This window comes from Platalea leucorodia (genome assembly GCF_965183815.1).
Source record: "Platalea leucorodia genome assembly, chromosome: 16".
NCBI classification, from domain to species: Eukaryota; Metazoa; Chordata; class Aves; order Pelecaniformes; family Threskiornithidae; genus Platalea; species Platalea leucorodia.
The window spans coordinates 1,870,558-1,892,410 of NC_138838.1; the positions used below are offsets into that span (position 1 = coordinate 1,870,558).

General features: G+C 47.5%; 1 protein-coding gene across 1 annotated transcript in view; it reads left to right on the forward strand.

The window, feature by feature from the left end:
- The window catches only part of CALN1 (calneuron 1), a gene marked incomplete at both ends in the record, with an annotated part of 108,575 nt that overhangs the window by 40,731 nt on the left and 45,991 nt on the right, over positions 1 to 21,853 (forward strand). The window contains one exon of the mRNA XM_082328035.1: positions 11,906 to 12,018. Coding sequence (XP_082184161.1) covers positions 11,906 to 12,018 — 113 coding nt within the window. The remainder of the gene's footprint in view (positions 1 to 11,905; positions 12,019 to 21,853) is intronic.

Sequence of the window (21,853 nt, forward strand, 5' to 3'; positions counted from 1 at the left end):
GAGGAGTCCCCTGCGGTCAGGAAAGCCAAGGGGGAGGCGGTAATCCTCCTGCGCATCCCCCAGCACCTGACATGAATTACGATGTGACGGCAGGTAGCATAGCCAGACGTCCGTTTCTCCACGCAAGACTGCTGCCAGTGTCTGCTAATAATGAGGTAATACAATTGGCAGTGGTTTATATTTAATCTGAACCAGCCTGAACAGACCTAGTGCAAACATACGGTTTTCATCAGGAATTACCTTGGGAGTGCGTTCACGTTGCAGGATGGCAGAGTGGCTGTATCTACTGCGGCTTATTTAACTGATGGGCTTCAAATAATGAGCAACCAGAGCTGGTCTGAATTTGGTTTTCATTGCAAACCCTGGTTTCTGTAGGGATAAGGAGGAAGGCTCAGCCCTGTCTAGGTCAGGCTGAGGAGACGTTCGTGCTGTGGGAGCAGGATGGCTAGGTTGGACAAAACATGTTTTTTTAAGAGAAGCATATGCAGTCTATGCTGGAGTGGTTTTGTGGCTGAGCATAAACTGATATGACAAGAGCAGTTCACACCCGTGTGTCACCTTCTGCCACAAAGGATCTCACCGAGCTCAGTAAATAACACAGGGATCAACTCCAGAGACGCCCAAGGACAGTTGCTTCTGGGGACGTAGCGTGCAGCTGTTCAGTAACACACAGTGAGCCTCCAAATCAGAGCAGAAATGAAGGTGCATTTCATAAGGCAAAATTACATTTGAAGGCAAAATGTAGTTAGTTAGAAAATGCTGCATGCACTTAAGTGAAAACGGCAACTGCACAGCTTGGATTTTGCCCAGGAGCTCTTCACAGGTGTCACCTCACTTTTAATGCCTCCATGGCTCTTGAGTGCTACCATCAGCCTTCCTTCCCAGGTGACATGCCAGCAGCCCTGGCATTGACAGGGTGGAAGTGAGTGCAACGAGTGGGTTTGCCCAGAGCAAATGTCGCGGGGTGATGCTGAGGATGCCCTCCAGGGCTCAGAGCAGCAGGAGGCGGCTCCTGCCTGTTGGATCACAAGGATGCAGGCTGTCCCATGCTGTGAAGCCCATGGCACATGGAGAGGCTTGGGTTACTTATCTGCTGGGCTTTGATGCCATGACATGGCAAAGCTGTCTCAGGGCTGGGGAAGAAGGAGAGAAGTTTAGCCAAGAAATGTTAAGATGGGACTCCAGGATGAGTTGGGGCTCATAAACAGAACAAGATATATTTTCCTGTGCACAGAGAAGTGTAAACTCACAGCAAATCCTATACAAAGAAGCATCAAGACCAGCTTTCCATCCTCAGAGGTGGCTGCCAAATATTCCCAAGGGACTGACTGCACAGTTGCACATCGACTTGGCTTTTATTACCCCAACAACTGAGATGAGTTTGGGCCACTGGGGCAGGAGATGTTTCATTCCCATGCTGTGGCAGGGGGTGAGTGATGGGAGCTGGTGGTGGCACAGGGGAAGCCCTCAGCCTTGGCCATGCCTTGTCCTGAGGACACCCCACAGCCCTGAAAAGGACCACGCTCCCAGCTACATTTGCCCTCTTAGCATGGCTTTGCTGAATGCAGGTATTTCCAGTGAATATCTAATTCTTGCCAGTCCTCACCGGAGGAAGGCAGGCATCAGAGGCTGGAGTATCCACTGCATTTCCTACAAACGCCTTCTCCACCTTTTCTTCCAACTCTCTTTGCTGTTCTGCAAGGCATGCTTCACCCAGGTGAAGAGGAACGCAGTTGCCGGAGGGGGAAATATTATAGTTGGCATAAAAAAATGAATTAGGCAGAAAAATGAGAATAAACTTGCAATATTTCAAGGTCTCAAAAGAAATCTTATAAATCATCAGAAACACCCTTTTATGAACTACTGGAAAATGCTATGGCATTTCTGTGATGGGGGAGATGAAAGTACCAAAATAGAACAGAAGGCAAAGGGTTTTTCTGTGCAGAAATGCCTCTTTTGGAGAAGGAAGATGAGGAATGGTGGTTCCGGCACTCAGAGCATGAGATTCATATTAGGCCAAAGCTTTGCTTACATCTTGATAGAAGTGGTGCATGACTGTGTGCCAGCAGCAGGTTGTTCAGTATAGCTGGGCGTCTATCCAGTGTGCTGTGCCTTATAGGGACATATTGTTTGCTTTTGGTCTGGAAATAGAGGTCAAATTTTACCTTATTTAATACCCTTGATTTGCTTTATCTTTAGACATAATTAGGTATTGCATGAACGTAAACATTGCAGACTCTGAGAGGTGCACACATTTCTGTCTGCAATCTGGAGAATGACCTGAAATGTTCTGCCAGTATGTGGAAAGTAAAATATTTTATATATTTATGTGCTGGAAAAGAAATTATTTGTAAATTCTTCCAATTGGCAGTAATGCTAATAAAAATGCAGAGAAATGGCACATTAAATGTGTTGCCTTATCTGGGATGCCTACTCTTTAAGCAGACTTCAGCAATAAAATAGATGAATGTGTGACTTAAGTGTCAAACTGTTTCGTTACAACATAAGACACTTTTATCTGAGGAATAAAATAAGCACTCAGTGTACTAATTAGAGGAGCAGCTGGTTTTCAGCACCCTGAAAAAATAACTTCAGGCTAACACAAAAGGGAAAAAAAAAAACCCCAGTGTGTCAAATTGTTTATTATAGTACAAATAGGAAATTCTTTGATCAAGCAAAAGACGAGCTGGCTTCATCAGTGTACAAGCAAGCTACCTGTTACCTTTTATCACGTTATGTGATGCGTCAGCAGTAGTAGCGCAAATACAGCTATGACATCCTTTTGAGCAATAAAAAAGAGAGGAAAGAAATCCCAATTTAAAATTCTGCGTATTCCCAAGCTGCTTTGCAATGGCTCTTTGTGGAGCAGGGAACTGAAGAGGGGGAAAAAAACCAGTAAGCTATTCAGAGTGACCCTGGCAAAAAAGATTTTGAAGATATGCAGCTCTCCCAGGTGGCACTTCTGAGATTCATCCAGCTTTGGGCAGCCCCATGGTTGCAATGGGGTTCTGCAGATATATTGTCATCCTATGCTTTGCACGCAGAAGTTGTGCTGCTCAGGTGCTGCCCCGTGCGGTGAGGCATACACACACTTGCCGTGATCCCCTTTGGAAAGGGAATAAAGGACAGCGACATAACTGCGTGGCGTCAAGGGTTGGTGTCAGGACGCTGTCTAGGGAGCGCTGACAGTACACCGTCAGTTCTCCAAGCTGTTGTACTGTTGTTGGATCAGGGTTTGTACACCGACGTTGCTTTGGTTTGCTTGCACTTGCTTCCCCATGTAAGGGAAGGGACATCCAATTTGGGTGCTCTGCTGGCTGGAGCATGTATGCTGTGTCACAGGGGTGGAAACAACCGAAGGACCTGGACTGGGAGATCTGGAGAGACTATAAATCTCTCTTCTAAAAATTAAGTGCTGAGCTTTCCCCTGTGGCCTGCAGAAAGCGAGCTGCTTTGCTCTCAGACGTTGCATGGCCAAACGTTTGCTTCTGTCCAGAAGATCAGCTTGCGCTGCCCTGTGTGGGACAACGGTGACATTCACAAGCTGAAAACATTTTATCTCCTTCTTTTGTCTCTCCCTCTCTTCTTCTTTTCTTTGTTGGTTTTCCCCATCGCCCCCACTTTACTGCCATGGGTAATTCCTTGTGTTTCAACATTTCAGCATGAAACTGTGTAAAATAGCCCAGGCTGCTGCAGGTAGACCAGAAAGTTTCCATGTTTAAAATGCAGAGTTCATAGGAAAAGCAAAGGTTGTTGCAGACTTTGGGTTTGTCCTCTGTACTCAAAGGCCTCTGATTTTTATGTGTGAGAAATGATCTAACAACATTTCAGCATGGTTGTCCTTTAAAGTGTGTTGCTGAGCTGAGAAACTTGGTTGGTGAGATGGATTTGATGAGACTTGTCTTTATTTATAGAGGCCACTTTCTTCGTGTCTGCTCTGATTTGTAAAATGGAGATTATCATATTATGTGTTCTCGCTGCAAAGAATGAAGAGTAATTATTGTTGCTGGTGAAGCTAGTCAGATTTGCAGCTCAGTACCGGGAAGAGGTTCATAAGTAATATGAAATTCTGTCTTCGATGCAGCGCCTGGATGGTTGAGTGCAGCTGTGTTGAATAGACTGGACAAGAGGAAACACTGAATTGCAGTTCCCTCCCTGAAACCTGTCCACCCTCTGCTCCGATGGGGCAGAGTCCTCTGCAAAACACAGTGCGCGATCTGTGATCTGTCTCATGCAGGCATGCCTTGTAATTTGTTTGCATCCTTGTTTAATTGTATTTGTTCCTTAAAATGCAGTATTCCTGGTTTTATGATTTTGGTCTCACACAACTCGCATGCCACAGGGAACACACATATTCCTCTGGTTTAATGAGCCTGTGACTTGCTGGTCGTCTCAAAGTTGTGCCGAGCTGTCTGATAGCTGCCGTGACGCACGCAGAGCTCTCCTGCTATTCACAGGGCCTGGGGAGCAAAAATAATTGAAGCCCTGGGTAGTCGCGACGTGACTTTGCTCCTCTTGATCCATTTGACAAAGGGATCAACTGGTTACAACTTGCAAGATCCAAGAGTTCTGCAAAGACCTGCAGAACGAGCCCTCTTGGTTTTATGTGCCGGGTGCCTTTGCACAGGGGAGAGGTTCCCGGGGGACGCAGAGGGGCCGGGGGTGGCTCGCAGCGGCCGTGCTGGAGGCACGCCACGCTCGGCAGGCTCTGCAGTGCCTTTCCCTGCAGGACGGCTGGTCACGGGGACGGTAATTGGGGCATCCTGTGGCTTCCCAGGGCTGGCGTGAAGCTGGCACGCTGCTTGGCAGGTGTCTGATGGATATTTTTTTTTACTGCAGTCACTGTTTTTGTTGGACTTTTCTTCTAGCCAAGCACTAACAGCATCCTGCTTCTTTTAGTGCTTGTGGTGGAGCACGGGACATGTCACACCTGGCGCCGCAGAGGCAGAGCCCCCGGTCCTCTTCAATCACTGTCTCGCAGGTCAGCTCCTGGACAGGCTCCCCTTGGGCAAACATGGGGAGTTAATAGATTTTTTTTTTTTTTAATGGGGAAGCAAGCAAGTCCTCTGCAGCCGTTTCCTCTTCCTTGCAAGACAAGCCAACGGGCTGTCAAAATGAGTAACTCTCAAGGTCCTTTTCTCGGTGTCATGATAGATGCACCCCCAGCTCTGTCTTTCTGGGCTCCGTTTGAGCCTTTCAGACCCCATGGAAATTTCCTCCTTCAGGAACATATGTCTGTAGAATCTGCTAATCTTTTATGTGTAGTTGTCATTGAACCAGAGCAGCCAGCTCTGCACAGCCGCTCCTAAAACCGCAGGACATGGAGGTGCCCTTAAGGGACAGAGCGGGCTCCAGTGGAGGTGTTTCACCTCTTCCTTCAGCTCCAGTGAAGTTTTTCCTTCAAAAAGCAGTCATTAAAGCTTTAGGATGTATGACAGAGCTGGTGAACAGTAAAAGAGTGGCTGACGGATATGCCCCTACTGTTCCCAAGGAGCAAGAGAAATGAGAAATTGTATTTTTTACGTGTATGCCTTGATCAGGAATATCGGCGACCTTCTGCAGATGGCTCTGGGGCAGAAACTCCCAAGGGAATGCAAACAGGACTCTTTGGAAACAGGAGATGCTCGTTGTCATCTTTCTCCATCCTGGGGACTGGTTGCACGTCCCATGCCTGTGGATCGCCACGTAGGCAGGCAGGGGAGGTCTAGCACCCGGCTCTGCTGGCAGCCTCCTTTCTGGTAACGTTTGGAAAGGTGATGCTCTATGCCTCAGTTTCCCCACTGCAAAACAGCTGTCCCCGCATTGTAGTGGAGCTTTATCTCTTCCTTTCATCCAATTTCATGGATGTCTAGAACTAAAACTGTTTTCAAAGTCGAAAGTTTTGTGAAAGACTTTCCCTGGTTCTCGTTGAAATTATGGATTGAGGCTGTAATTAGGCAGAAAGTCTCTGGGTCGTGCTGGGGAAAGGGTCAGGCTGGCGATCAGGCTGTTCTCCTCTGACCTTAAAATCTCTGAACCGAAATACTCGTCTGGGAAATATCCTGTGCTTTTCTGTGCACATCCTCTGCATCATTTTAAGACACAGCAGCAACAGCCTTCACCAGGCTGGATTATTACTGCACAGGTTACTTTATGGGCGCAAACAATGACACAGACCGGGACAGAGAGTCACTGCAGCTAGCTATTAAGAGAATAAAAATAAACAGGAATGTTGTGTGCGCCTGGGACCCAAGCTGCAAAAGAGCTCATTAACTTTAAATATATCACCTAGCTGCACTCTGGAGGTCAAATTTGAGAAAAAAAAAAAAGTCCGAATACTTATCAGTCTACACACAGCAGATCCTCATCTCCGTTTAAATGCACGCATCATTTTAGTGCCGTGGCAAGAAACTTTTAAGGAGGAGGGAGAAGCTGATTATCCTGAGACTGGCCAGGGAAAAGACTTATTTAGGAAGCAGTCAGACCAGATTATGCAGGCTCCCAGTTTAATGCACAAGGCTCTGAAAACCAGGTGTAAGTCTCTGTTGTGCCCTTGGGTATAGGCGATGCAATCCATGCACGTTTTCCCCCTCTCTTTCTTTCCCTCTCCCGCTCTGTCTTTCTCCAGCCCAATGAATATTTAATTACGTCCTCCAAGGGAGTCACTGTGATGGGAGACTTTTGGACAGACAGTGGTCGACTGAAGGCTGAGGGTCGGGGCTCTCCTATGGGATGGAGGGCAAGATGGCTTCATGCTGCTGCTCCTCTGAGCATTTAATTATTTCTTCAGAGCAGAAGAGCTCTGGCAGGAGAGTTTGCAAGAGTCCATGCAGAGGCTGCTGCTGCCTGGGACGTGGGGATTTGCCATCCTGGCTTAGTCCAATCCTTCTCTCCTCTTCCAGGTCCCGCGTGGTTTGGGGGTGGGCTGCTGCACTCTCCCTGCCCAGCACATCCAACCTGTGCAGACAACTGCTGGTGGTAAATCCTGTGGGATCAGGACAAATGTACCAGGAGAAAGGCAGGATGGGGCTCAGGCCACACGGGTGTAACTTGGCTTGGTGTAAGGGTACAGTAGCGGGTATTTCATGCTGCAGTTGCCCTCTTTGGTACCCTGACAAGGTGAATGCAGAGATCTTCCTGCCCTCAAATGCTTGTGTTTTTTCGTGCTAAACATCCTCCAGCAAATACAACCGTCCCTTCTCCTCTTCATTAAAGTCATGGGGGCTGAGGGAAGATGAAATCCTTGGACTGGAGCTGAAAGCCCATCAGCTTAGAGAGAGGGTTGTGATTTTCTGTGCTCAGCTCTGATGCACCAGTGAAGCACAGCATCTCCAGCAAGAGCAAATGGTAGCACCTTGAAACGTCTTTGACCTGAGGATCTGGAAGCACAATCACAATATGAATGAATTGAGGTTGAAGGCAAGTAGCTTAGGAGAGTAAAGCCCCCTTCAAAAGTGGTGGAGGCTCCTTCAGCTCCCCCCAACATACATGTCCAACCCAGAGTTTGCTCCCTGGGAGTGCAGTGGTAGTTTTACAGGCTCCTCTATATGTTGTGACTAGTGCTTTTCCTTTCTCCACATCCTATTGGTTTTAGAAGAGCTCATGGCCGTTTTTCAGAGACGCAGACACCCCTTCCTTGGGGCTATCATGTGCAAAGCAAATTTCCTTGGGCTGCAGTGTCTGGGAGAACTGGAAAAGAGCTTGGTTTCCCAGCTCCATGCTGCTCTTAGCTGCCGCTCCATTGTCTTTGGTGTGCTTGGCATAAGTGGATGTTGAACATGATGCAGGGCCCGATGTGGAGCTCTGTGCAGCTCTGCGGTGGTGGCCAAACTGAGGTCACAGCACAGCAAACATTGAGGCTGGGGCTCTTCCAACTGAAATTATCCCCAAGGTCTTTCTGCACTCAGTGAGTGAACAGTGTGTGCTGTGACTTTGGCAGGTCCAGGATCCCTTGCTGGCCACACGTGGTCTTTGGGCCCTGAAAAGGTTCCCAGAGAACCCAAAGATGTTGCTGGGTGCCTTCAGCATCCTCTTTCTGTGATGAAGTAATTAGCCAGGCTCACACAATTGCTCCCGAGGCTGTTGACAGTGCATCTAGTTGCTATTCCTTTTTATTATCACATTTGCCTGGTTTTTGTCAGAACTGAGACAGTATGTTGCAGGGAGCAAACCTTTGTGGGTATTTGGAAGCACTTAGCGCCCAGCCGATGCTAACAGACTAGTATTAAGCAGATCAGATTTGTCTCTGATGATGTGGCCAGTGGTGTTCTGAGTCACAGTTTTAGTCATACGAGGTTCAGCCACAGGATTGCTAACCCTCTTCTGACTCTTTGACATTAATGCCAGGATTAAGAGGAAGCATTATGGGGAAGAAAAATGTTAGGCCGTAACTGTAAGTAAATAAATAAATGTTTTAGGTGGTTTAAAACCAGGGGTTAAGCTCAGCTCTGGTGTTTTGCTAAGATCACCCACAGGAGCAGTGACCGTCCCTTGGCTGATGGGTGGTAACTTAGGGATGGGGTGGCATCTGAATCACGTCCTGCCCAGAACCCCGCTGGTCCTCACACACCTTGCCACCTGACGGTCTTCCCTTGCCCCAACTGACCTGCACCACCGTGCCTCAAGGTTTCCCTGCCCTCCCAGTTTGTAAATAAGTTATTGCAATGTGTGAGTGTCTTCATCAATCAGGGACTTCAGCATGGCTCATGTTTATAAACTTCATCTGCATTTGTAACTGGTGGGAGCAGGGAGAGGAGAATAGCTGCGACCGTCACTGGACGGTCCACAGCTCCATGCTGGCCATAGCTTTTCACTTGCTTGTGCCCCATCCCTCCTTACGAGGTTGTTTTCCTTCAGTGTGATGAGTTCTTGCTAAAGTAGTTAATGTGAGCTTGGAGGCAGGAGGTGGGGGGAGGATGTGAACACTGCAGACATTATAAATTGGCCCGGGGGGATGGCGAGGGATGGGGGCTGTGTGATCGCCGCTGACGGCAGTGTTGTTTGGGGCTTGCTGGATGGCTCATGGAAAGGAGCAAGGGAAGGTGAGAGCAGAGCAGACAGCAGACATGCTCCAGCCTGGCATTTTCCTCCCTTCTTCCCATGCCTTAAACCCAACTAAAAGTTAATTTCTGAATAAGCTGCACATTGCTCACTCTGAATATCAACTACTCCCAGGCGAGGAGCACATCTGTAGGCACAGCAAAGCCAAACGTGGGGACGTGCATGGTGTTTGATTTGCCTCCAATGCAGATTCTCGAACAGATGCTTGATGTGTGCATCGCACATCAGCTTGTAGCGCGCCGCGTACGTGGCTGTGGCTTGGAGGAGGAAGAAGACATCTTTTGACTGTACCCAACACAAATTTCAAGCTGAGTGCTCCCAGGAGCTGATGGATGGCCCGAACTCTCGTAGATCCTATAGGCGATGTGGGTATTGGGCATTACCTGGTTATGCCAGGGTTGTAAAGAGCAACCCTCTGCATTTTCACCTTGGAACCACGCAGAGTTGCACTGGGTGCATCTTGGAGCCTATGTGTTGTTTTTTATAATATTTCTCTCCTGGCTGTTGAATACTGTAAAAGGAATTTTCAGCCAAAATTGTGAGTTCTCTTTCTTTATATTATGATGCTGCAGTCTCCTGAGATCCTGATGGCAGGAAGGTTTGTTTTCTGCAGCTTAAAACAAATGTTAAAGGGATATTTCTACCAGGCAAAATGTTTTGGGGTCTAGTTTACTTGCTACTTAACAGTTTTAATTGAAAAAGCGGTCAATAAGGCAATAATGCATTTTGTAATGGCATCGTTCTTCTGAGGTTGTGGAAAATGCTATAATTAAGCTGATAATTAAACCCTGTGCAGTTAGTTATGATCCCTGGCAAAGGCACAGAGAAGTCATGAGCAAGGGTTTGCCCAAAGTCTTGTTCTGAGTCAGACACAGAGCCCAGGAGTGCTGGCACCCGCTTTCTCATGAGTCATGTGTAGGACTAAGTGCTGCCGCTCCTCTATGGATGAAATGACATTGTAGAAAACGCAAATTGAATAACTCAATATTTTGGGGTCGCATGTGGATAGACCAAATATATGCACGGGCAGATACTAGAATCTCTTTAAAATGCAAATTGTTTTCTTGCTAATCTGGCTAATTTCTTTAACCCAATTTGCATCACAGTGTATGGTTCTGTTACTGCCTTTCCCTTGAAGTGATGTACTGCAATGTAAATCGCCCCGAATCCACTGTCACTTTGCATTACCTTCCCCAACGTGAGACAACGTGCTGTGACTGATACAATCCGACTTGATGTCATAAACTGATGCCTCTCATGGGGAAGCAGAAGGAACACATTTTCTCATAGCCCATAAATGTTTTAAAGAATGGCTTTCCAAGTGACGGGGTGCCCATCCCTTTCCTTTTCTGCTTAATAAGCTGTCCCAGAATTGAGCTCCATCCTGCAAGTGCTCAGCCTACTCCAGCCCTACAAAGCCCTTCAGCATGTGCTGAGCCCTGAAGATGTGAGCAACTTTAGCAGCTGGATGGGGTCTTCTTGCACATTACGAGATCAAAGCTATTATGAATCCCTGCTGGGTTTCCTTTCAGAGCCCCGTCACTGGCTCACCCCTAGGATATTTGCTCTTGTCTTCAAGAAATTACAGGCAGAACCTAGTGGATAGAGATCACTATTCTGGCAAACGAGCATTTTGACTCTGCTTATTTTCACATTGTGTTTCTGCGAAGATAGGGACATGGCAAGATTTCAATCAGTGGTGCATATGCTCAGATCAAGCATATGAAATATAATCAAAAGGAGAGATAGGAGCAGCATGCAATGCATGTGGTAAAGCTGTCACGCAGGGCTGCTGCAGGTACTGCAGTCAATAATGACATTTTAATAGTATCCCTTGCATTGATCTGCTTTAGTCTGATGGTTTTAGATACTTCTTAGACCTACTAATTTAGCAACAGCAACTATGTGGAGAGGTGGATGCAGTCAGTTCCAGCTGAATTTGAATAAAAACCAACCAAAAAGTCTTACAGTTGCTGATTCTGTTTCCAGACTTGAAGGAGGGCTAATATAGCCACCCATATCAATTGGCCTAATAATATGTAGGAGGATATGTCTATGGACTGACAGACAAAGGAGAGGCGTATAGACATTGAACTACCCTGTTCAGGGAAGCAGGTATTTTTAAGATCCTTCAACAGGCATGAATTTCCCTTTTTTGCCATTTTCATTAAGCATCGCAGAAGTTCTCTGAGGGAAAAGTAATATTTGATACAATGCTCAGATATACTTCAAACAGCCACATGCCTCATTTACAAAACATACAATATACTGGAGGGGTTTGGGACTGCATAGGCTCAGTTCATTAATGGCAGGAGCAGCTAATGGCACTGAAACTGTGTCGACACTGCCTGCTCTGCATGCTGAGCACACAGGGCTTTTAAGAGATGGATGCTGATGGAAAGCTGAAATGAAATGCCTTGTGGATTCGCAATAGTCTGGCTCTTCCCTCCGTGTGTACTCCCTTCCCCTGGAGGATGGGGTTGGCCCTGTAAAAGCTTTGCAGAGACCTGGCTGTTTGGCGGCTCTGTAGAAGGGAAGAGCCCTGGCCCCGCTGATGGCTGCTGTCCTCCTGCCAAAATTGTTTTTCTGAGGAGCAACTTGCCTACAAACTCTCTGGGGCTGGGGAACAACCTATTCATCTCCATTTGTGTATCACCTGGTCCTGTCTTCAGGTGTGGGTATGCCACAACATGGGCCATTCATTGGGATAACAACAAATTCGGGTCTGTAGGCACCATGAAGTTGATGTAGGAGGTGCCGTAGTGCATGTATGGGTCCAGATATGCAGCAGATCCAGAGTGGCGTGTTGGACATTGGCACGAAGTGGTACTTCAGTGAAAACATTGATCTTTTTCTTTCATTCCAGGGGATGGCCAGGTTGATTTTGATGAATTTATGACTATTCTGGGACCTAAGCTGGTATCATCGGAAGGCAGAGACGGCTTTCTGGGAAATACAATAGACAGCATATTCTGGCAGGTAAGTGGTCATTTTTTTAAATGGAACTTTAGCCAACTATCAATAGCTTCCAGAATTGATTTGTTGAGGAGCACAAGATGTTTTGCTAAGTCTGAATGCTTGTGTAAAGGCTACTCGGGTCCCCCTCACTGTGTCCTGTGTCAGACAATCCCATCTCGCTGGAGGGAGCTGCTCTCAGCCAGGCCCTGCGCGGGAGGAAGGGAAAGCACTTACTGCAGATGAAATGCAGTTGAACACAACAAAGCACCCAGTTATTTGTGCAACAGGTTTGGGAGCATTTTGGAATTCATTTTTGGAAGAGAAAAACATTTTTCTCGATGAGTCTTTTGAGTTAGGAACCTTAAACCTGTCCGGCTGTTCTCAGAAATGTGCCACTGTTCAATGTCCCTCGGCTGTGGCGGAGGGATGCTCCAAGCAGAGTGAGGTGTGCCATGCAAGTCACGTCTGATCGATGCTTCTGCGGTTAATTCAGGTCTGAGGCTGAGGATAACGATGTTGTGCCAGTGCAAGTTTTACCCATGGTGCTGCCCTGGGGTGGTTTGGTCCTGCCGGTTTCAGGCATCGGAGGGGAGGCAGGTCTGGCAGTGGGAGCTGCCTCACGTCTGATGTGCAGTGTGATTTTAAACAGTGTTAGAATTTCCTGGAAAAGCAAGGACAGTCCAGGCTGTTATGGTGGGGATTAAAAGTCTCCCAAAACACAGTGCTGCACATTTCTTGCCAATGGATTAAATGTGTAGCTTCCTGTGAAATTACTACTCATTTCATTGATCATCCAACAGCCTTTGCTTGCTAATAAAGTTTGGCTGTTACCAAGTTTATGTGAATCAAAAGAGTCAAATGTGGATATAAGCATTTCTGTCTTCTTTTACTGCTCTCCAGCACTGTCCAGACTGAATTGGGTGGAGTTTTGTAAAAGTCTTTTAAAAGTCTTTTGAAAGCTTGTTCCTGGCCTCCTGGCATGTGATAGAAATAACCCTGGAAATCCTGGTCTGGATTCTAGTATTCGGTCATCAAAGCAAGAGTTTGGCGTTGATGAAGCCACAGTGGTTTCTGATGTATCTGGGGGGATGCGAGAGCTGAACTCACACCACGAAGGGCAGGGCTGTGGCAGTCACAAAAGTTTTATTGCCCCCATTGCCCCTTGCAAGCCTCATCCCAGCACGTGAGCAATGGGGAGAGGAGGATGCACCATCCCATCCCACTGAGCCATTGGTGCCTTCCAGCCCCCCAGTGAGACTGGCCTCACCAGAGCCCTTCCAGAAGCAAAAAAACCCATTGGGAAAATCAAGTTCATGAGCTGACCTCTTCGATGGGGAAGCAGAGAAGTCTGGAGCCCTCCCTAAAATTCATCTCACAGGTTAACCCGCTGCTGTTTAGTGACCCTTCAGCCCACGTAAATGCCTGCAGTGGCTTTGCTCAGAGGAAGCAAGGAAGGGAGGACGTGTGCTCTGGTTTTAGAGCAGCAGGACTCCTGGGCTCGGCTTTCGCCTTGCTCTTTCATGCAGCAGGGACCGTGGCCCTTGTGCCCCCTCAGGCTGCGGTGGGATGAGTGAAAAGAGTGCAGAGACTTCAGGTGACCGGCCCCACGGTGGGAAGGGACAGCCCTGGGGGTTGTCTGCAGGCAGCGAAGCTTTGGCTGAATTGCACAAGTGCTCCAGGGCCTCGGAAAAAAGAGTTTATGGTCTTTTACTTGTAAGGGTAAGAATACATCTCTTTACATAGCACTTTCCTGGATTTCAAAGCCCTTGAAGAGAAGGCTTTATCTCACATTTCATTTCTCCTGGGGTAGGAGAGTTCATGAAGAATACAGTAATTTTGCTTCTTATTACTAAAGAAAAAGCAAGGATAAAACTATGTAGGGAAGTGCCATTCAGGGAACAGGTTCCCTTTGCCCATTCCTACCTGGCTTTACCCAAGGCCTCTGCAGCACCATAAGTCACCTCATCTTTAAGAGAAGCATTTATGCATCTGCATTATCTCCTGTGGGATTATGTCTGATTTGAAACAAACCCCTTTTTGGAATCGCGGCCTGGCTGTGTTTACAATATCCCCTTGATGTGCAATTTTCACATTTGATGGAAAGAATGGCAGGGAGAGGGGAATTGAGTTTGGGTTGCTGGTAGAGCACTTCACCCCTGAAGTCATCCCCAAGAAATGATTTTAAGGAGGGGATGGTGCCCACAAGCCTGTAGCTGTGACTGGTGCTAGGTGACAAGGGCAGCAAGGGTGGGACAGGAAGGGACAACTCTGCCTTGGTGTCAGCTGGCCGGGCAATGCTACCAGGAAACCTTACCCCAAAGCTGCAGGCAGCAAAAGGTACCTTGAGAGGCTCTTATATCAGTTCCAGGGGGAGAGAAAATCCATGTTGGCATCCAGAAAGTGCCTTCCCCTCTTCCATCCAAACCGCTTCCCTCCAACTGTCACGATTTTGGCTCTCGGGGTAGTTTTGCTGAGGGTCCAGCTTTCTATACTGTGGCACTTCTGTACAGACTCTGTTCCAAGTGTGCCTTAATAACGCTTTAAATAATGCAACGACAGAGTTAAATAATAAACCACAGCAGCAGGAGAGAGGGATTCAAAAGAACAGGCAAGGGCCTGGAGATGCATTTGCAGACGAAGCTGGGAGTGAGTTGGTGGGACACAGGAAGGCAGTTCCAGATGGCAGAAGCTGCAGAGGGGAAGGATCTTACAGCAACAGCAGTGGGGTTGCAGGAGATGGGGAGCGGGTAGAAACAGTGGAAGAATAGGGAGGAGAGAGAGGGATCGTGCGTGAAAGAGGCAGGCTTGAAATAATAGGGAAAGGGTGCATCCCTCCTATCCTATGTGTTGCCTAAAGAGTGATGGCCAGCCCAGGAGAAGCAGGATTCAGCCAGGACCTGAGTGTTGGCAGGTGTTAGAGACATGGAGCGTCTCTCAGATATATTTTGCTTCCTTGATTTCTCATGTGGGCTTTAAAATGAGTCGTATTAGTGTGTGTTTAAGGCGTCTGACTCTTGCTTTCTCGGGTAGCGACGATCAGTTCTGCTCCAGTTAGAACGGCTCCCCGTGGTCCCTCAGCCAGGTCGGGAGGTATTTAGGGGGAGGGAAAAATCATCCCTGAAAATACTATTTCAGGCCGTGTCAATATAGATGAATGATATCAGGAGAGCAGAAGAAACACGGACTCTCCTCCATCTCAGAAAGTCTGTCTTTCCTGAGTGAGATGCAGCACACACCAAGCACCATTTTGCGAAGAACATCCCCGGGTGCCTCCTGCTCTGTTTCAAAATGGTTTTCTCATGCTAACTGTGTGCAAATGGAAGCAACATGTACCCGTGCACAGACATTTTTAACTGTCTTAAACTGTCTTAAATATTTTTCTTAAATACACAGCTGCCTGATAACCATTAGCCAGTCCTCAGCATGCTGGACCACGGTGAGGACAAGTTTGAAGGCTGGAAGCACCCAGTGAAGCCCCGTTCTCCCTGGTACGGGGCAGACCTGCCATGGCAAGCTTGCAGCAACAACGCAAACATCCCCTTTGGCTGCTTCCACAGGGTTTGCATTTATTCAAAACAAAATGTAAAGAAAAAAGGAGCATAGATGAGATTTTGGGAGTCCCTATAGAACTGTGTTTTGGAAGTCAGTGGGAGGAGGTGAGCCTGGCCCTGTGTAGGGGTGTTGGACCTGCCATGGTCTCTCGCAGGGTGTCTGCCCCCTTCCTTTTCCATCTTTTTCCCTCTGTATTTTTTAAAAGTGGCCACCCATTGCTCACCTTCCTCTGCCCACCTTCTCTGAGCTGCTCCTGCTGGTGCTCACACTTATTGTCCCAAAGCTGGTTTTCTTTAGTGTGTCTGGCAGTGTTTTTGCAGTGATGCGGTAGCCGTTGCATGGTCAGAGAGATGCTATTTGATCAATTTTCAGACATGAGAATTTGCATTTCCAGAGCTCAGGGAATATGAGTCTGGTTCCAGTTATGCACTGAGGGCTGTGTTTTGTACAAATGAGTCTTGAGGCATTTCCAATGCATGGCCATTCAGCTCTGTAAAGTGATTTAGATCAAGAGCATTACAGAAAAGACAAACATCTCTACTGGTAAATATTAGCTCCTTTTTTTGGCAAACAAGACTCCAAATCTGTCCACTGTGCCCTGAAATTCTGAGCCAGAGAGAGGGATAAAAAGAGAGGGGAGAAACTGGGATTTCATATTCATTTACAATTTCTGCCCAGACGGTTTCTAAGTGCAAAGACCTTCAGGCACAAGTGTTAAATAGTTTGCACAGGACGTAGTGTAGTGGCTCTCCAGTCCTTCGGGCTAAGCAACAGGAACACAAGCAATAATCATCTTGGATTATAGGCTTTTAATTAAAATAAACCTCTCTGTCTTGGCTAAAATGCTTTTTGAAGTCAGAACAAGTTTGAACGGTTAAACAACAGGGCTGCATCTGCATCGGATGCAGAATAAATTCTGTACCCAGCAGCACTGATGAGATTTTTTTTGAAAAGTCAATACTTCGTATGGTGATCATTTGAGAGGCAAAACATTGCCTGCTATATTTTTTCCCCTCTCTACTGTATGCACGTGGAAGCTGCAGGCAACATCATTTCAACCAGCACTAATGCATTGCCTGTGCAAGGATATCCGGAAGCTTTGTCTTGCATGAGGGGATGGCACTGTATCATCTGCTCAGACATGGTGCCCATTCGTTGCATTAGATATTGCCCGGTATAATTCACTGGTGTTCAGGAGGAGGCTGGTTGGTTTGGGATAAATAAGGCTGCTTTGCAGGAGCAGGAAGACCAGAATACCAACACAGTGCTTCGGGCTGGAGAGATGCTGCTCAGAGATCTCATTTTTCCACCATAGAGATGTCTCTGCTGTTTTGCAGGGGTCAGTCGGAGGATTGGGGAGGCAGGTCCTGCGAACGGAGCAGCTCAACAACTGCTCATATTTTCTGGGCTTGGGAAAAACCTTTTTCATCTTTCCAGGCTTCTGCATACCTTTGCTCAGGAGGAAGAATACATTGGTTTTTATCACCTTTGGTGAATGGTACAGCCAAAGCTAGATGGCACGGCACCCCAATGCAAGGAAGGAGGGATAGCCAGGGATAGGCCAGAGACAGCAGAAACCCCTGTGCACCTGAGCTGCCAAGCTCAGTGTCATGCACCAAAGGGCATTTTGTTCCCTGGATGCAGGAAAAATAAAGCAAGGGCCACATCCAGCTGTGCAGTATTGCATCTGGTGCTTGGCTGGGGAGGGAGCTCAGGGAGGTGAAGGGGGGCTCAGAGTCACCTGCGAACATGGGATAGCAGAGGGACGTGGCTGGGATGGGACACAGCGGTTTCGTCCTCCCAGCACGGCTGCTGATGCTTTAATGATTTGCTGTGCAAAACTGCCCATCCGTAATCTTGTTTGCAGTTGTCACTGCAAATGCAACAGCATCCCAGGGGACAGATCTGGGCTCTCATGATCTGGTCAATCAATTAGTGCTTTAATAGAGTGAAATGAAGGAGAAAATGTGTGGGAACCTCGGTGGCACAGGGCAGGGTATGGAGAAGCCACGGCGGGCGGAGAAGCCATGGCAGGCAACGGTGTGGGAGGGAAGGCAGGGACCCAGTGTCGGAGCCACGCTGCCGGCGAGGTGTGCGAGTGGTGCATGCCTCCAGTGGCACTTGGCTCTCTACAAAGACAGTTTTGCTTAGAGAGGGATTTTTCTTTATGAAGTCCAGTAGATAAACCTAATGCAATTTGTCTCTATATGTGAGTTTTCTCCTCTTGTCCCTGCAGAGGAGTTAATTTGATGATGGTAAATTAGCCTTGCTGGGGTTGTGGAGAAAGCGTTTGTGTCTCCGTGTGCAATTTCACGTGGTAACAGATCCAACCGCCTCCCACCACCACAGACCGTGGCATTGCTGAAATAACAGCTTGCCTCTCGCGGCAGGGCCAGCCGGGTGTGGGGTGCACGTGGCCTCCCCTCCTCACCCTCCTCCTCCTCCTGGGCTGGTGCAGCCTCTCTGTACAGGTGTGGGTTATCGCTAAACCCCAGGAGGGGCCATTTTACATCTTTGCACCACAATTGCTTGCCTGTAGTGATCTGCTCTGCTTCAAATACCACTTGATTTCAGAATTTCAGGTGCTGCTGTTTCAGCCTTTCAAAGAACCATCTCAAATCGACTTCTGTGGAGGAAGAGAGATAGTTTTGCAGTTCAGAGTACTGGGCGATGCTTGGGGTCCAGTGGTGGTTCCTGGCAGGGCAGGTTTCGCAGCTGGGCTGACTGCGTGTAGTTTAGAGTGGGAAAGGAACTACCGTTGTACTGCTGCTTGGAAAGAAAGCTGAGATTCAGGGAGGAAGGATGGCTTAACAGTATGTGCAGACTTGGTGCCCGTGGAAGTGGCCTCCCTCTTGGTGACTACTTTGGGGTTTAAACCAGGAAATGCTGCAGCTGAAAGTTCGGGTGCCAAAACTTGATGGATGGGGTCAATCACGGGCAACTGGGGCTGTACCATCGCACTGTGCACGACCCCTCATCCACACACGTCCTCTTCTGCCAAACAAACCCCTCTACCCTACAACAATATTTTCAGTGTTAGCAGCAATGTGGGTGCCTGCTTTTTGGTTGTTGAACCTGAAATATCTTAAAGTGATTTCCACAGAAAAAAAGTTCTGTACTTCTTAAAAATCGACCCTTTCTTGGGTTTCCCAAGCTGGATATCGCCAAACTGAAGGACTGGTTGAAAACTTTGGCATTGCCTCTCCCGCAGAAACCACTGCAATTTGGCCTGGAAGCCAAGGCAGCCACCTTTCCTATGACAGCTAATACCGGGCTCTGCTCAACTGGAGTCATTAAATTCACCCAGCGCACCGTTAGCTCCAGCGTCCTGACCGTGTTCCCAGTTTCAGGAATTAAATGTGTCCTGCAATATCTGCTCCCGCATTTTAGATTTGATGTGTGGTTTCCTTCTACCCATTTTTAAAATGTTGTGAGATTTCCCATTACAAGGACGCAGATGGCTGTGTTGCAGTGACGAGCAGAGTGACTCTGGCCATGTAGCTGGTGTGGATAGTGCGCAGTTCATCTCAGCTAACCTGGGACACTGCTTAGACTCCCTTTAGAGTTAACAGAGGGAAATAGCCACTTCTAGGGTGCGAGTCAAGGGATCTGCTCAGGAACCTCAGGAAGAGATGCATCATGCTTCAGAAGCACCAATTTTTCTCCCTTTGGTATAAAGAAAAAGTCTAGAAAAGTGGCTCAGATGGAGATGTGTGCACTGGGGACAGCTAAATGTCATCTGATGAGTCCCACCAAGGGTTTCACCAGCTCTGCCAGTGCTAAGGTTGTTATCAGTGGAAGGAGAACAGTTCTGGTTGCCTCATTAAATCTTCTTTTGTTGACAAAGACATTCCCACTGAGTACGTGGCACTCAATGGTTGTTGTCGCAACACAGTGAAAGCTGAACACTTGCGGGTGATGAATTCATCAACAAGAGACTTCTCTTTGTTTGTAGTCTGGGTATCCAGCCCAGAAGTGTTGTCACAGCCTCTGGTGTAGATGTGAACATTGGAGAGGTTCATGGCCTGGATCGTGGTGGTAAGGCTGTCCTTGGACAGTGAGACTGGCACATTGCTGTAACCCCTTTGCAGTGTATGAAGTTGCCAGTGGGCAGGAGTGAGCAATAATGTTTGGGTGGCCTCATTTTTATCTGTTTCTATGAAGGCACCTCATTTTCACCAGTACACGTCTTTCCCTGTAACAAAAACAGTCCTCCCAAGTCATTTCGATCAAAGTTAGACCTCAAAACTGGAGAAACTGGAAATGATAAAGTTTTGAAAGCACTTGTGAACCAAAGCAGGACTGGTTACAACAGCAGGAGAAAAGCAAGACTTCATTGTCCGACTGTGTTTTGTAGCTTCAACCAGTTTACTTATATATTTAGCCTTCAGAAACACACTACAGCTTTGGTTCAACGTCTATTTAAAGCAGGCAGGTTATATCAAGAGGCATCCTGCCTGCTGGATGACAGCGTACAACTGTCCTGGCAGGTGGTGATTTGGTTTTCTGCACTCTCTGGAGCACTCACGTAGATATACTCCATCCAGCTCTTACGTACAGAGGTTATTTTTTCTATGCCAGCTTATATATAAACTCAGTCTGCATCTCTGTGTGTCATTGGGATTTTTTTGCCCCTGCCTGATGGGTGAAATAGGAACCGCACTGTGGTTTTCTCAGTGATTTACTTAGAAACATAAGGAGTGATGGGTAGGAAAGGTAACCGTGTTATGATCATCGTCTGATGTGTACGTGGGTATCTGGAACATGGGCTGGGGAGAGAGTGTCTTGCTTGTTGTGGTCTCCTTGTTGAGGGGGGTCAGAGTCCCCAGCACCTCTGAGTGACAGAGTACATCCCCGGTGCTGGTTTTGTTGGGGTGGGTGTCTTTTTTCTTTGAATGCACTTCGATGCCTTTGAAAGGCACCATCGGGTGATAAGATAGGGGTGGCATGTTTCATGCAGGGGAGTTTCAGGGGCAACAGTTCTGGCTTCAAATCCCATATCCCCTGCACTCCCAATGTCAGGAATGATTTTCTTTCAGAGCAGAGGCTCCACCAGTCCTCAAATCCTAAGCCAGCACCAGATCTCAGGATCCACCCTTCCTCTGCACAGAGAAAAGGATATGGAAGGATCTGCAATCCGGGTGTCACCAGAGGACACTGTCTTTGGCTTGCCTGGATACTTCATGCTCTTGTAACAAAATCTTCTCTTTCACTGCACTGCTGTCATTTTGTTGAGGGAAATCTTAATTGACTATAAGAAAAGTCTAATTTTCATGGACACCAGAGTTTGGGAATTGTTTAAAACAGACTTGATGCTGGTGGCCTTTTTCTGTTTCTTTTTCCTAAAGAATCCCCACTTTGAGATGGAAATCTATGTAGTGTCCTGCCTCCAAGCCCTGAGTTTCAGTAGAGTAAATATATTGTGAAAGTTTCACTAAGGTTTTAAAGAAAGGAATAAGAGGGAAAAACAGGAAAAAAGACACATAAACAAAAAAAAAAAGCAAAAGTGTTGGCAACTGTTTGCAACAAACAAATGTGTTTAGAAACAGAACCGACCTTTTATGTGAAAGAAAAGCTAGAAAAAGAAATTACTCTCTCTCAAAAAAAAAAAAAAAAAAACACAACCACAGGCAGACAGACCGACCTTGGAAAAAATGCAAATGCAGAGCTGCAAAGGACCGCTGTGGTGGGGAAGGTGGATAGCTCAGGCAATGGCTGAGGTTCCTTCGTGTGAGCCAGATGAGCGGTGGATGCTGTGGCACTGAGGAAGGACCTCCAGGTCCTGGCTGCCAGACAATTTCTACAGCACAGTGTATAACTCAGATTTTCCCAGTATGTATCCAAGATTTTCAACGCGGTTTGCTAAAGCCTGGCATCTGAAACCAAAAGAAAGCTACCTGGTACCATCGAGCCCTAAGTGACACCCCGGTTAGATTTTATGCTTCTCAGTTGTACCAGCAAAATACCTTGTGTTACCGCCCTGAAGCAGCTGACGGCTGGGGCCAGCAGCAGCTGTTGGAGCATCTCAGTGCCTCTTTCAGGTTGCAGCGGCAAGGTGGCAAGAGCTGCCGGGTTTCTGCTTGCGCAGAGGCACGAGGAGAAGCTCGTGCTAGGAATTGCCTGTGGAGGAGAGGGGCATTAGCCAGCTGCCTGTGACTTGCAGCGGTGGCCATCCCTGCCATGCCAACCCAACCTTCACCTCTGTGGTGTTCCCCTCCTGGCACAGGGCACGCCCTTGCTGTCCCAGACTGGTGTTTCTGAGGAGCAATAGTAGTGGGCAAATTTGGTGGCCCTAGCAGACAGT